Below are 15812 nucleotides of genomic sequence, written 5' to 3'. Positions count from 1 at the left end.
TGTAATATATTGTAGTTTACCAATCCGATGTGGTAACTGCATTCGTTTTTCCTTTTAGGCTTTTTTCACCTGGTGATCTGGCCAGTAACGCACCTTCTGTATTAGTGCCTCCACACTGGATGATTGAACACAGGGGGGCACCTTTGGACAGCAGCATTGTTAGTCTTGGGGAGGGGAGTGTTAAATGTACTAGCAGATTTACATACACTAACAAATTGAAGCCAAGCTTTAGCTTACACCATTCAAGCATTTACAGCATGCTTTTTTTTTTTCTTTTGGGATAAAGGTTTTGCATAAAATCTGACCATTGTAAGTCTATCAGTGTTAAATGGTTTGTCTCAATCCTCAACTGCTACATCTACAGGACAGCAAAAATCTGAAAAGCAACAGACAACCTGGCCAGATCTTAAGGTTAAGATAAGGGAAAAAGAGCCTAAAAAAAAAATACTGCAGCCTTTACATCTAAAGATTGGTAAGTTGCAATATAAAACAAAAATGCTTTTGGGTTTAATACTGCTGTAACACACACACACACAGGTTAGGGTTAGGCCTTATGTGCACAAAGTGTTTTTTCTGCCGCTTTAAGAAATATCGGGCGTGGTTTTTTTTTTTTTTTTTTCTCAGCTTAAAGAGGAAGTAAACTTCCATCTTAAGTCCCCATTCACACTAGCGCGACTTGGTCGCCTGACAAGTCGCGGTGGGTCGCCTGCCATTGATTAGCATAGGAGCGACACAAGTCGCTCCACTTAGAAAAAGGGTCCTGTACTACTTTGGGGCGACCTGGAGGCGACTTGGCATTGACTTCAATGATATGAAGTCCGTGCATGTCGTGCCGAGGTTGAAGTGCACGCTGTGCACTGCGACTTCACAGGTCGCCCCAGCAAGTCGCGTCACCCCTGTCTGAACGGGGTCTAAGGCTTACCTAGAGGTAGTGTAAATATCTCCCAAGCATGCATAGTTTAGGAGATATTTACTGAGCTAGTAGCCTGGTACGTCACTGGCGCATGCGCTCTGAAGGAACAGCCACCTGTGCCATTTCTTCAGAGCGGTGTTCCGTGACTGGTGGCTCCCATGCGCAGAAGGGACGTCATCATGGCTTTGGCCAGTCACAGACCAGGAGCCGCGAACCCGGAAGGAAGACCGGGTAGAGATGGGCTCTGCCTCCAGCGATGGCATTGCTGGAACGCTTCGTTTTCAGGTAAGTTTAACCTAATGTGGCAGTATGCTATGCATACTAGCACATTATGCCTTTTGCCTTGCAGGTAAGAAGAAAAAAAACATCCAGGGGTTTACAACAGCTTTAAAGACACCTCTTCATGTTATTCTATGTGTCCATGCACACACAGGCTTTTAGGAGCTTTTAGTGGCATAGTCATTTTCAAGCTGCAAAAAAAAACAATGGGCTAGCGTGTTCTGGAGCCACAGCATTACAGCTGGAAAAATGTATATTAACCACTTTAAGACAGGAAGGATTTGCCCCCTTAATTACCAGGCCCTATTTTGCGATTTGGCACTGTTACTTTAACAGACACTTGTGTGTTGCTGTACCCAAAAAAAAATTGTCCTTTTTTTTCCCCGCAAACAGAGCTTTCTTTTGGTGGTATTTGATCACCTGTGCCTTTTTTTTTTTTTTTTTTTTGCGCTACAAAAAAAAAAAAAAAAAAAACAATACTTTTCACATTCTGCTATATGACATTCTCAAAAAAAATTTTAAAAATCAAATTATTTTTTTTAACATTTTAAGGCCAATTTGTTTTCTGCTAAATATTTTTGGTTACATTACAATAGGCGTATTTTGATTGGTTTGCGCAAAAGTTATAGCATCTTCTAACTACAGGAAAGATTTGTCATTTTTTATTTATTTTACTAGTAATGGCGGCGATCTGCGATTGTTTTTTTTGCGGGACTGCGACATTGCAACGGACAGATTGGAACCCTAACTGACATTTTTGACACTTTTGATGGTACCAGTGACGTTACTACAGTAATAAGTGCTAGAAACATGCACTTACTGTAATGACACTGGCAGGGAAGAAGTTAGCCCTATGGGTGATCAATGGGTTAAGTGTGAGCCTAGGGGAGTGATTCTAACTGTGGGGGGTGTGGCTTGTGAAATGACCATAGAGACATATGATCCTATATAGAAGGGTCACATGAGCTCTGTGATCATTTCAGGGAGAAGGACGGTCGGCTGTGTTTACAACAGCCCACTGCCCTTCTCTCTCAGCGGGGAGCGATCGCGGGTGTCAGGCGGCAATCGGAGCCATCCTGACTGATCGGCTTCCCCGCTGCTGAGTGGGGGTGAGAACACGCTGCCGGTGGTGCGTGCTCGCCCCACTAGCCACCCTTACGTCGGTTTTCTCTAAACCCAGCCATAGACAGATTAATTTTCTTTCTGCAACCATGGGTTGCAGGAAAGAAAATTGCTTGATTCCCTTATCGATACAGTTGGTGTTGATGTAGGGGATTCCTCCCATTGTGTTTTCTCCTGGTGGCAGAAGCTGTCCCCAACGGAAGAACACCGTGATTATTGCTTGTGGCTATAACAGCCGCCAGCAATAATTGCATGTAACATCAGTCAGTCGGGTTGTACCCAAGTTGATTGATCTACCAGCTTAAGGCCCTCTGTATGAATTTTCGATCAGGGTACTGTATTGCCATCCCTGTTTGACAGAAGTAGTTTGTTTGGTCAACTTCTGTTGAACAGCAGACCCCACCTGTCAGAATACAATGTCCTGGCTTGGGGGAATCCTCCACCTCGCTTGGCCATGGCCAGCTTTAGAGTCAATGGTGGAAAGTAAAATGGACTGCAGAATGAGGTAAACCTGCATCGAAAGGTAAGTATGTATATTATACATGCATTGCTATCTGTACATTTTTTTTTTTTTTTTCAGGTTTTGAGTAAAGTTTCTCTTTATTGTAATAACGTCACTGCATGCTGCTTTTATCTCCACCCTGACAGCCACGTGAGCATTGACAAATTCCCACTACTTGCTGTCTTCTCATCGGGTCGCCAAGTTACTGGCTGCATCTCTCGTGGTTTCGCTGTAAACATGGGTGCTGAGCAAGCTGACCGGACGCTGTATGTGGGGAACTTGCATCCGAAGACTACAGAGGAGATACTGTTTGAACTGTTTTTACAGGTATGTAACCACATCTGTGAATGTATATATTCCTTTGGTAAAGTATATGCGTACCATACTAGGCAAAGGTCTGAAGCAAATGTGTAAGTTACGTGAATGTGGAGCATAAAAGTCTGCAAATGCAGTGGTGGGAGAATAGTCATGGAATCAATAGGGGCTGGCAGGGTGTTTGTTTGTCATGGCTTACAATCATTTCACAATGTTGCCCCAATCAAAAGTAATGTGATTGGGGCATAAATTACATAACTGCTGGCAAAAGTGGACCATACTAATGAATTTATATTGACATTTAAAGTGAAAATGGTGTGAATTTTAAAATGACAAACCTATCTTGCTTCTTCTTGGGTCCCTTGTCAGCGTTTCGGGGTTCCTTCAAACCCCCCCCTCTCCGGGAGTGCCCATATAGGAAGCTGCTTCTTATGGGGCAATCACATGTGTTCTATCTCTAGCCGGGCTGTTCACTTCTAGTTGGATACAAAGCCTGGGTCGGCCCGCTTTCTGCTCACAGGTTTTGATTGACAGTAGCAGGAGCCAGTGGCTCTCGCTGCTTTCAGCCAAACCTGTAGGAGGCGGGAGAAGACCTGCTGCAGACAAGCACAGTGCTGGACTGAGATCAGATTTAGGTGAGTATTAATGGGGGGCACTATGAAAAGTAGGGATGCACTGAATGTTCGGCGGCCGAACATTATTTGGCCGAAAATAGAAAAAATAGCACTTTCGGTGTTCGGCCGAATAAGTCAAAAGGCCGAATAATTTTGTGCCGAACAATAGGGCTGAACGATGGTCGATATATCGACTATCGTTCTGTGGCCGTAGGCGATATTCATATCGCCGAGGTCACGATATTTACATAGGCAGGGGGAAGGGACTCGGAGGAGGACTCACAGACTTCCGTGAAGCCGGGACACTTCAGCGGTGAGCATACATACATTACTCACTCGTGCACTGCAGCCCGCCCCACACATTCAGTGAGTCTTACTCTCCTCCCTAGTTTTTTCAATGGCACATTCAGGAAGCCAATCACGCCGTGAGTAGCGACACAGCGGAACCAATCAGGTGTGCAGGCATGCGTGATTGGTTCGCTGTGCAGCTAATCACGGCGTGATTGGTTCGCTGTGCAGCTAATCACGGCGTGATTGGCTTCCTGAATGTGCCATTGAAAAAACTAGGGAGGAGAGTAAGACTCACTGAATGTATGGGGCGGGCTGCAGTGCACTAGTGAGTAATGTATGTATGCGGCTGTGCTCCTTTCCAGGCTCCTACTAGTCCACCTCCAGCCTCCTACTACCACCACTATGAGAGACTGTATAATCTGATCGAGTCCACACTGACTGACTGTCACTGAGTAATTGATGTTACCACATTAACCCTGACCTGCCCAGTGCCCTGTATCTGCAATTAAAATTTACAAGGCTGCCTGCATGCTTCCTGATTTCCATTCCCAGCATCCTTCCCAATCCCTACAGTGTCACTAACATTAACCCTATGGTACAAGGCTGCAGTGTGCACTGAATCCCATTCCCTACAGTAACATTTAGGGAGAGAGACATGAGGGGACGAGAGAGAGGGGACGAGAGAGAGGGGACAAAAAATTGGCAAAATAAATAGAAAAAAAGCGAAACACCGCGTTCGGTATTCGGCCTTCGGCCAAACATTTCATTATTATTCGGCTTCGGCCAAGAATTTCATTTCGGTGCATCCCTAATGAAAAGGTTTTTGACCTTAATGCAGAGAATGCAATACTGTAAAAAACCTTTTACCTCAAGCCCTAGTTCACAGCAGTGCGGCTTTAAAAGCTGCAGATCAGTGCGATTTGGATCAAGGATTTTATTGTGGTTGGCGACTTATTTTAACAGAAGTCAAACAAAATTGCAGAAAAGTGTTGCAGGAACCTTTTTCAATGTCACTGTCATGCCATTTTGAAAAATCAAATTGCATTGATGGAAATAAGGGCTTACAACTGCTTTGTTTACTTGTCTTCCTTTCCTGTTTGCATTGTAAACCTCACTGTAAAGCAATCCTTCTACCACTCACTGGCTTCTAAATGAATGGGCACCTGTTTGCTTAAAGCGGCATTAAAGAAACAGGAAAAATCCCCAGGAACAGCATAATGTGCTAGTGCATCGCATACTTTCACATTATGAAATACCTTGGAATGAATCCCTTAAGTGGCAAACTTCCACAGTTGTCAGGGCTTCCATCATCACCCGATTTTCCTTCTGTGTTCACGGGCTTCGGCAGCATGAATGGCCGAGCCGTGATGACGTCACACACGCGTGCAGGGGTCACAGCCACGGCATATTACTCTGAGGGAACGGCACGGGTATGCCGGTGAGGTCAGCGGCTACCAGAAGAGCGAATATCTCCTAAACTGTGCAGTGTGCACTTTTTAGGAGATATTTATTTTATCCACAGGTAAGTATTTTTTTATTTTTTTTTATTATAAGCTTACCTGTAGGTAAAAATCACAAAGTGGCTTTACTACCACCTTAATGGCTATGAATACACGTACAAGATAGAGACCCCCTATGACATTCCAGTTTGTTACTATCAATGCCTTAAAGAATTACTGTGTATAGTTATTATTTTATGGTAGAGCTTGCACTCCAGGCAAGGTCCCCTTTTTTGCTATTAAAATGCAAAAAACAAAACTGCAGCCCCCTCACCACAGCTTTGTGCGAAACCAAGGTGACACAAAAACACTACACACAATACTGCCAGCCCTGCCCTTACCTTATCATTTATAGACCAAGTCTGCCTTGCAGATCCATATTTAGGGTTGAACATGAAAAATGGCCACACTTCCCAGTCCCATATACTCAAATGACCATGTGATCTGTAGTGTTCATAGAGCTGATCACATGACCATAGTGAGGGGGAGAAGTTGAGGAGCTCACTCAGAACAATACAAAGGGCCAGAATAGCACAATGGGGGACAAATTGATGAAAAATACAGTGATATTAGGTAGTTGATGTCAATGGATTATTTTAGGAGAGCAATGATATTGTTTAGTATTTTTCCTGTGAAGTTTAGTGCAAGTGGTTGGAAAGTTCTAAGGCATTTGACTTCTTCCAATTGTTTATGAACTGAACCTTTTTACAGCAGGTAACATTCTTATTTTTTTTTTTTTTTTTTTGTAAATTAGCACAGAAGTGGTGGTTGTTTCCGAAACAATAATTTGTGCAATTTTTTTTTTCTTTAACCACCAAAGACTTAGCCACATGTCTGACAGTCACTCATTCCTATGGATGGCATGAGGAACCATATTAGCTTCCATCACTACCTGTGTACTGCAATAATCCTTCCAAGTTGTTGAGACTTGGATTGTGGACAGTCTTTCAAAAGACCACCAAAGCTATGTGTTAAGTTGTCCTCCGTGCAGTCAGAGCTCCACTCTTCTTTCACCCCCCCCCCCCCTCACGATTGCCAGCCAGTACCAGTGTCACCAGATGCCATTGTCCACCACCTCCATTCATAGAATGCTTTTCATTGATGGAAGATATAGTAAAGCTTCTGTGAATATAGGACCGGGGCAGAAAGGGCATGCATAGTTAACACTTAATGAGTTACCACAGGTTCAGTGGTTGTATGAGACACGACCCCCCCCCCCCCTTGTGGTCAGCCTTCCCAGAAGAGCTTAAGCAGGTAAACAGCAGGGAAAATAATTATTTGATCACCTGCAGATTTTGTAAGTTCACTCACTTACAAAGAAATTAAAGGTCTGTAATTTTTTATCATGGGTGTTTTTTTAGATTATAGAGACAGAATATCAACCAAAAATCCAGACAAACACATGATACAAATGTTATTGAGTTGCAGTTCACTGAAACTGTATTTAAACCCCAAGCAAAACCTGACTTGGTACTTGGTGGGAAAAACCTCTGTTGGCAAGCACAGAGGTAAGACGTTTCTTGTAGTTGGTGACCAGATTTGCACACCTATCAGGAGGGATTTTGGTCCACTTCTTTACAGATCTTCTCTAAATCCTTAAGGTTTCTTTGGCTTTCACTTGACAACTCGAAGTTTCAGCTCCCTCCATATATTTTCTATAGGATCAAGGTCTGGAGACTGGCCAGGCCACTCCATGACCTTAATGTGCTTCTTCTTGAGCCATTCCCTTGTTGGCTTGGCGGTATGTTTTGGGTTGTCATGCTGAAAGACCCATCTTCAGTGTGGGAAGCTTCAGAGGGAAGAAGGTTCTCATTCAAGATTTTACAATACATGGCCTGTCCATTGGCCCCTCAATGTGGCAAAGTCGGTCTGTACCTTTAGCAGAGAAACAGCCCCAAAGCCTAATGGTTCCACCTCTGTGCTTGACTGTAGGGGTTGGTGCATTTAGGGTCATAGTCTGCATTTTTCTTGCTCCAAACATGGCAAGTCCCCTCAAGAAGACACATGTACAGTTATGCCAATGAACATCTAAATCAGGGGTCTCCAAACTATGGCCCTCCAGTTGTTCAGGGACTACAATTCCCATCATGCCTATTCATGTCTGTGAATGTCAGTTTTACAATGCCTCATGCGATGTGTAGTTCCGCAACAGCTGGAGGGCCGTAGTTTGAGGATCCCTGATCTAAATAATTCAGAGAAGGATTGGGAGAAAGTGCTGTGGTCATGAGACCAAAATTGAGCTCTTTGGCATTACTTGGCTCGCTGTGTTTGCAATAAGAAAAATGTAAGTGGGCAGACTTACAAAATCTGCAGGAGCTCAAATAATTTTTTTTTTTTCCCACTGTAGCTACAAAGGGTGGGCGAACTACAGACTATTATTATACAGAAATAAAGGAGGGTTGGGACTTTGTATGAGAGACACGACAGGGCTTGTAGGACAAAAATAACACATTTATGGGGTACATACATATATGCAAACATGACATGTAAAATATATAAAAACCAAGATAGTTGAGAAGCTGGTAAGTGGTCCCCAGTCCAGGTTCATAAGAACCATCATGGCAAAGTACCAAAGGTAGAAGGTAGTTGACTGCAATCATAACATCCGCAGACTCAGTGATGGGTCCCCAGCAGTGATGGGTCTAAAAGCTAATAGAGTAGGAAATATTCGGTCTAAGACTGGGATGCCGTTAAAGTTCATGTGCGTGTAACGGCATGTGTCCAAATACTCTTGGTAATCTAGTGTATGAAGAGAGATTATTTTCCATGCTTTGCAATGGAAAATAAGGGAAATGGGTTTCGGTCTATTTCCTTCATATAGCAAAAAATTAACCAGTGGTGATTGCATACAACCAAAAGAGCCATGTTTCATAAAATGATATAAAACTTCAACATGGCCTGGCCAGGAACTAGATTCAGTATGCCAGTCCTTAAGTAGTTAAAGAAGTCTTACCTTTTTTTGATTAACTTAATTTTTTTTTTCTTTTTAAATGCAGGCTGGCCCAACAGTTAATGTAAAAATTCCAAAGGACAAGGATGGCAAGCCAAAAATGTTTGCTTTTGTGAATTTTAAACATGAGGAATCTGTTCCTTATGGAATGAGTCTATTAAATGGGATCAAGCTTTTTGGAAGACCCCTCAAACTTCAGTACAGATCAGGTAACTGATCATTTTAAAATGTTCTCCTACCCAGCAGTGGCCGCAGTTCCTGTGAACTGAGAAACCTAATTTTAACTTGTATACAGTTGTTCTTATAAGTTTGTATACCCTGGCAGAATTTATTCATATTCTGAAAATTGCCAAGAAATCATAACTTTTCTTTCATGGTTTAATGTTTGGCTGAAGCCATTTATCATTCAATCAACTGTGTTTACTCTATTTACATCATAATGACAACGGAAACTACCCAAATGACCCTGATCAAAAGTTTACCCCCAGTTCTTTATACCATGTATTGCCCCCTTTAACATTAATGACAGCTTGAAGTCTTTTTTTTGTGGTATTTGTGGATGAGGCTCTTTATCTTCTCAGATGGTAAAGCCGACCATTCTTCCTGGCAAAAAGCCTCCAGTTCCTGTAAATTTTTGGGCTGTCTTGCATGAACTGCACGTTTTGAGATCTCCCCAGAGCGGCTCACTTTTTGATCGAGCACTTCCACTTCTACTCAAGTCACTTTTTGATTAAGCACTTGTACTTTTACTCAAGTATGGGTTTCGAGTACTTTATACAACTCTGGTTGTGGCTGAAATTTTAGTTGGGTCTACCTGACCGTGGTTTGGTTTCAACAGAACCCCTCATTTTCCACTTCTTGATTAGAGTTTGAACACAACTGATTGGCATTCTCAATTCCTTGGATATCTTTTTATATCCCTTTCCTGTTTTATACAGTTCAATTACCTTTTCCCGCAGATCCTTTTTGACAATTACTTTGCTTTCCCCATGACTCAGAATCCAGAAATGTCAGTGCAGCACTAGATGAAAGATGCAAGGGTCTGTCAGGAGTCCAGAAATTAATTTACCTTTTACACACACACACACACACACTACAAACAATCTGATCACAGGTGAGGTTGGTTACCCCATTCAAACCCCTTTGTTTCTTTCAACTTGTGTGCATGTTATCTGTCCAAAATCACCAGGGTATGAAAACTTTTTGATCAGGGTCATTTGGGTAGTTTCTGTTGTCATTATGATGTAAAAAGAGTAAATTGATAAAAAATGGCTTCAGCTAACCACGTGTGAAAGAAAAGTTTGTGATTTCATTCATATTCTCTAAAAAAAAAAAAAAATGGCCAAGAAATCTTAAATTCTGCCAGGGTATGTAAACTTTTGAGCACAACTGTACACTGCCATTGAACGTATTCACTGTCCTTTTCTGTTCCCCTGGAATTAGTGGCAGCTTCTGTGATGAATACTTTATTGCTATGTGGCTTGAGATTCAAGCTGCCCCTATTGCACACTGTGAGAAGCACTTCTGTTAAATCCGACCAGTACTGTGAGATTACTGCTGCTAGTGAGAACAGCAAATTATCTGCTCCTACACTGCATGTGTATGCGGGTTGTGGTTATTGCCCTATAGTTGTGGAAAAGAGTGTTGGTGCAGAGCCGTTGGATTGAATGGTGTGGAAGGCGGCATGTGTGTGGTAAAATTGTCACATTTTTAACTTTTTTACTTTTTAAATTGTTTCTAGGAAGCACTCATGTTTCTCAAGATACAAGTTTTGGAGCTCATTCACCACAAGGAAATGCTGGTGGAAATGGTCAAGCATCTAATGGTAGCAGGTACAAAATCTTGAAGTCCTTTCTTGTAACAAAAAAGCATAGCCCGTTTTCAGTGAGCACATATTTTAGGTTATTGCATTATATTACTTTTTTTTTTTTTTTCATTTTCTTCCTTTTATATATTTGCTTATCCTGTATTTTTGTTCTGCCAATAAAGACACTGTTGCCATACCCCATTCAGGGTCCCCCCACACCCATGTTTGCCTTAACAGTGATCCCTCTTTGTTTTTTTTTTTGTTTTTTTTGTTTTTTCCCCTCTGCAGCCTGCATTTAGATGAGTGCTGTCAGTGACCCTGGGGAGGAATGTCATTTCTCTGGTCATGCAAGAGTTCTCGAACGAGTACTTGACCTCAGAGGGATTTAGTCACATGCTGTGACTTTCTTCATAATGGCATTTCAGCAGAGACTTTCCTTCTCTGGTTATTAGATCTTGAAATCAACACAGAAGGGAAAAAGTTTTTTTTTTTGTTTTTTAAACCTTTTAAAGGATAAGTTCACTTTAAAAATAAATGCATATTTTAGCAGGTAAAAAAAAAAAAGCATTATTTATTTTTTTGCTGGAGCCTGGAAAGCATTGCATCAGCCGATCACTGATGCCATGCAGGTCTCCTGCACACTATCAGTGTATTGGCTTGCCTGTACAGGCTGATACTCGCTGACAGGAGGTCTCAGTGAACTTCCACAGCTTTGTAGTAGTTTATTGAGAACTATAAGCTGACAGCCCTAAGTATGTCGGGGCTTGTAGTTCATTCAGACACGTGTAGCTGCATTTAAATAGTGACAGCTAGTACAGGGAATTTCTCCTCGTACTGCTACCACAGGAACGGGTGGCAGCAGGCGGCGGCTACAGCATTGGGAACATATTACACGTTAATTTCTCCCACCCTTTTTTTTTTTTTTTTTTATGTCCCAAAGGTGAACTTATCCTTTTAAAACATTGATAATGCTTACATAAAGCTGATAAGCACATAAACAAAATGATGGAAAAGATCACCAACACCGCTCTTCAGGAATGTAGGGCCCATATTCTATTTTGTGTGCTGTCAAAGTTACATGGCTCAATATAGAACTTTTGCCCTGAGAATGTCTCCCAGCATTATGCAAATGTTTCAGACTTACGACCACCTGTTGGTTCCAAGGCAGTAACATAACTTAAGGCTGGTACACACTGGCCACATATCTGCCGGTTCAACAGAAACCAGCCAACATTCGTCCAGTGTGTACAGTAGCTTGTCTGGCTTCTGTAGAAGGGGCATGCTGGAAAATCGGCAGCTGACTGGCATCCAATCAGCATTTGCAGCCAATGGCTGTGAGCGCTGATCAGTTTGTCCTGGCAGGGAGGGGTCCCCCTGTCAGAACACAATAGCACAGTGGGGGAGATCGCTGTACTAACATCACTTGTTAGTGCAGTGATCTGTCAGTTTTTATTCAGTCCACTGCGTTGAATGAATAATTGTGTTCCAGGCAATACATTGAAGCTTATTTTTTTGGACCTAGTATGTGGACTTTCCTTAGTGTTGCACTTTCCCAATGGGCTGCTAATGATAATTTTCTTGCTCCTGCAAGTTCTGTATTTAATGTAGACCTTTAGAAGGCACCTTATGGTTTTTGCAGTTACCTCTGTTTGTCTTTACTATTATACCTCTGTGTGTCCCTATTATACCTCTATGTGCATGTTGTAAACAAGGCCTAGGCATTCTCCAAGATTAAAGAGTAACTCCGCTTTTGATTATAAATAAAATCCCCTCATTATGCAGTGATTAATGCATTTTGGAAGGATTTTAAAAAACTTTGCTGCGGATTCTTACTTGTTTCTGCTCTAAAGGAATAACTTTATTAAATCGGGTTTTGTGCAGGACTGATTTTGAATGGGAGTGACTAATTCAATATAAGCAGCTAATGCACTTTCAGGGTTTTGATGTGAAAAGTTGCAGTGTCTTCATCCCTTTAGAAGTTATTAACGCTTAGGGAGTATCTACCCAAAAATGACCTTTTTGTTGCCGAAGATGCCTAAAACCTAAATCTTAGTGCAGACTTCTTCTCCCAAGCAGGAAGTGACTTTTTTAGAGGCGTTATGTACACCATCTGTGTACAGAACACTTTCAGGTTGCCATTTTGGGAAAGACATACAAAAGAGGTTAATTTGCGCAGAGTTTAATAAGTAAAAATCTAATTAGGAGACTACAGGGGAATTGAAAGAGCACAGTACTGCTCTTTGTGCAGAGAGATGTTGCCAGCCTACTAGTAATTGGGCGTATTTCAGGAAGAGCAGGGCTATCTCTTCACCAGTTATTGCTTATGTATCATTGTGTGTGTGTGTGTGTGTGTGTGTGTGTGTGTGTGTACATTAACTAGATTATGTTAATCCCAACCAACATGCCATTTATTTTTAGTTATCCCAGACAGGATGTTAATGAGGACTTGATGAAATACGGTGACTTATCACCTGGTTCAAGCTACCAGAGGTCCTACTCCTCTCCAGATAATCTACAAAGACAAGCAATGGTAAAGCTTACATTTTTAAGCACAGTTACTATTTTCCCTATGAGGCTAATGCCCTAAAGTGTTTTTTTTTTTTTTTTGCAACTGAGATTCTGGCTTGAGTAGCAAGTTTTCCTCCTTCCTCTTTAGCTCTAATGTACAGAAATCTTATTACAATCTGGCTAATGCCCTGATCAATCAGTCCCTCCTTGTGCCTCCTTTTTCCACCAACTCCCTGATGCTCTTCTTCCAAGGAACCTTGCTCTGACCCTATCTGTTCCCTGAGATCTCGCACTCTCCTGCAATTGCTTGGAGACGGAGAGGCTGTGGGAGACTTGAGTCTACTCTTGAGCCCCACCGCTGTTGTATTGTGTGGTCTGGCCACTTTGCGCGGTCACATTACATCTTGGAAGAAATCCGATTTAGAAACATGTCTCCAATTTATATGCTCCCATCCTGTGCAGAACCCCCCACTGATATTGCTGTCAATTTGCCTGGATGATTTATAGGAGCTCACCCCGCTGACATAGCTGGATATGCTGCTTGAAGGTATACATTTTGTCAACCGCATCTCTGCAGATGCAGCCATGTTCTGCTCAATATGCAGTCTTGATTCTTGACAGGGGACACTGTATATTCAGAGCTCAGAGAGCAGGCCATGACCCCCCCCCCCCTTCTGCACAGCAATTGCAACCTCCATTCTCTTACCACCCACTGATCCTGCACTCTCAGCACCCAACCTGTTGAACCCCAACTTTCAGAACAGACAATACCTGCAGCTCTTTCTCTCACCACCTACTGCTTACCCCCCCCCCTCCTTCTCTTACCAGCCACCTCACTGCATCCGCCTTCTCTCAGAACCCACAATGCCTGCAAATTTATTTCCCTCATCACCTACTCTGCTTGCAGCCTCTCTTCTCTCAGCATCTACCACACCTGCAGCCCTCTTCTCTCATCACCCATTGTACCTGCATTCTCCCTTCCCTCTACCCCCCCCCCCCAACTCACTCTTATGGTTGGATGATGGTAGCAGATGGGGTGTGTGCATGCACATCTAATTTACAAAATTCCGCTCGTATTCCCCCCCCCCCCCCCCCCACACTGAGCACTACACCAGCACACCACTTCTTACCACTGTGCCTAAACCTTCCTTTCACAGCTGCGCTTGTACAAGCTTCTCACCTCCCTTACTCTACCCTTGCCCATGGCACCCCCCCCCCCCCCCCCCTACCAGTAAACCACGTCTCTACACCTTGATTTGTTGAACTGTTCAACATTTTAGTGTAGCCCAGTAGATTCTGGTTCTAGGTAACATAGCTTTAAAACTTTTAATGTAGTATTAGTATTCTACTATATATTTTTATTTTTTTTTCCCCCCAACCAAGATGAACAACATTTATAAGCAGGAGACTAGCTGGTACAGCCCGAACAGTGGCCATTCTACTCCACAACGATATGATTCTCCCCCTGGACACAGAGGCTCAAGAAACCATCCTTATGAAAATTACCAGAACAGAGATATGCATAACAGAGTGGGTCAGGAAGACTCTCATTATCGTAGCCATGGTCAGGAAGACTCTCATTATCGTAGCCATGGTCAGGAAGACTCTCATTATCGTAGCCATGGTCAGGAGGAGCACCATTATCGAAGCCGGGGTCAGGAGAGGTTAAGTCCATATCCAAGGAAAGATACCAGATGGGGTCCACCTCACTATTGAACTGTTTATGTATCTCATTCTTCCCTTTTATGTACAGTATGTGTATAGAGATCGTAGTACTAATTGTGCTTCTTTACCGACCAGTAATTTTGGGGGCTAATTACATTTTTCTTTAGCCTAGGTATTTTTTTTTTTTTTGGCTTGCTTTGTTTCCTAATTTCTGGGGGGGTTTTCACTTTGTTTATTTTATTAGGGAGGAAAATTGACCAGCACATCAGTCGTAATCTGACCTCTACAAAACATTTGTTTTACTAAACAGAAGTATTTTAATATATATTTATTCTGAAGCCAACAAATGTAGCTGATTTGCAAAGAATTAGGAGTCCTGCTCATTCTTTTCAGAGGAAGTGCCCACACAGGTCTAAGAGGGCCAGTTAGTCTAAAAATAGCATACTTTGTGAATGTTTTCATATTGTTTTTAATAATTACTGCTTTTAAGCTGTTTCATGCAGTTAGAAAATTCACATTCTTCCTTCCCACTTAACGTTTTTTTTGCCCCTTCAAACTTTATAGGAAGGTACATGTAATGCCATTGGTGTTAAGCTCGGTATACACTTGCAGTTGTGTTTTTTTCCTTTTAACCAGAGGGTTGAATGGAGAAAAAAAAGAAAGTATTTAACACAAGGGATTTGGATGCAGGGATCTCTCCCGATGAGACATTGTATTAAACCCCCCCCCCCCCCCCCCCCGCCAGAAGAATATACTGATCAGCGGTTGCAGCCATTGGCTGTAAGCTCTGATGGAATTTAGGTTTTCCGATATGTCTGTTGGGAAGTCTGCACACAGGCCAAAAATAATCCGGTTCAGCAGGGACCAGGTTATAGCTGTGATTCAAATTACATTTAACAACTTCTTTAGTATCCTGCAGAAAAAACAACCAATTCCACGTTTTACTAACAGCTATAGCATCATTCTGCACATTGTGTCCTGGTATTTTATTAGGAACAATCTGCTTTGTAGAAAGCACCATAGGATGTTGGATGGCTAAAACTTTTTATGTAATACTCTTTTATACTTTCTGTCGGTAATATTTCTTTTAGAATTGTGGTTTTGTTCTATCACAATGTTTTTACAAATTTTTAAACTTGTAAAAAGAGGTTAAATGCTTTTAAAACTTTACAATTTCACAGATTTTGAGCAGCATGTTAGCCTAATGTTTAAATAGCAGAATATGTTAATGTGTATTTTGCAATACAGTGACTTCATGTTTGGAAAATGCGTGTTGTGTTTATTTTCTGTGTGTTATTTTGAGTCTATTATAATTTTTAGTTCCTAAAAGCATCACTGCACTCGAAC

The 15812-nt window shown here is 42.1% G+C and overlaps 1 protein-coding gene across 1 annotated transcript; it reads left to right on the top strand.

Annotated features, from left to right (window-relative positions):
* Positions 1 to 2938: 2938 nt before the first annotated feature.
* Positions 2939 to 14612, top strand: RBM7 (RNA binding motif protein 7). The gene is made up of 5 exons (XM_082274166.1): positions 2939 to 3143; positions 8532 to 8694; positions 10227 to 10317; positions 12711 to 12822; positions 14184 to 14612. Exons 1-5 carry the CDS (start codon positions 3054 to 3056, stop codon positions 14514 to 14516), a joined length of 789 nt encoding a protein of 262 aa, XP_082130292.1. The 5' UTR covers positions 2939 to 3053; the 3' UTR covers positions 14517 to 14612.
* Positions 14613 to 15812: the final 1200 nt, after the last annotated feature.

This window comes from Pelophylax lessonae (genome assembly GCF_965119305.1).
Source record: "Pelophylax lessonae genome assembly, chromosome: 12".
NCBI classification, from domain to species: Eukaryota; Metazoa; Chordata; class Amphibia; order Anura; family Ranidae; genus Pelophylax; species Pelophylax lessonae.
Note: the sequence above shows the minus strand (reverse complement) of the source record. Positions and strands in the feature narration are given on the sequence as shown.

Coding starts and splice junctions, on each gene's coding strand:
- RBM7 (XM_082274166.1), top strand. CDS start 3,054: ATGGGTGCTGAGCAAGCTGACCGGACGCTGTATGTGGGGAACTTGCAT. Junction 10,318..12,710: donor CAAGCATCTAATGGTAGCAG/GTACAAAATCTT, acceptor ATTTATTTTTAG/TTATCCCAGACAGGATGTTA. Junction 12,823..14,183: donor ATCTACAAAGACAAGCAATG/GTAAAGCTTACA, acceptor CCCCCAACCAAG/ATGAACAACATTTATAAGCA.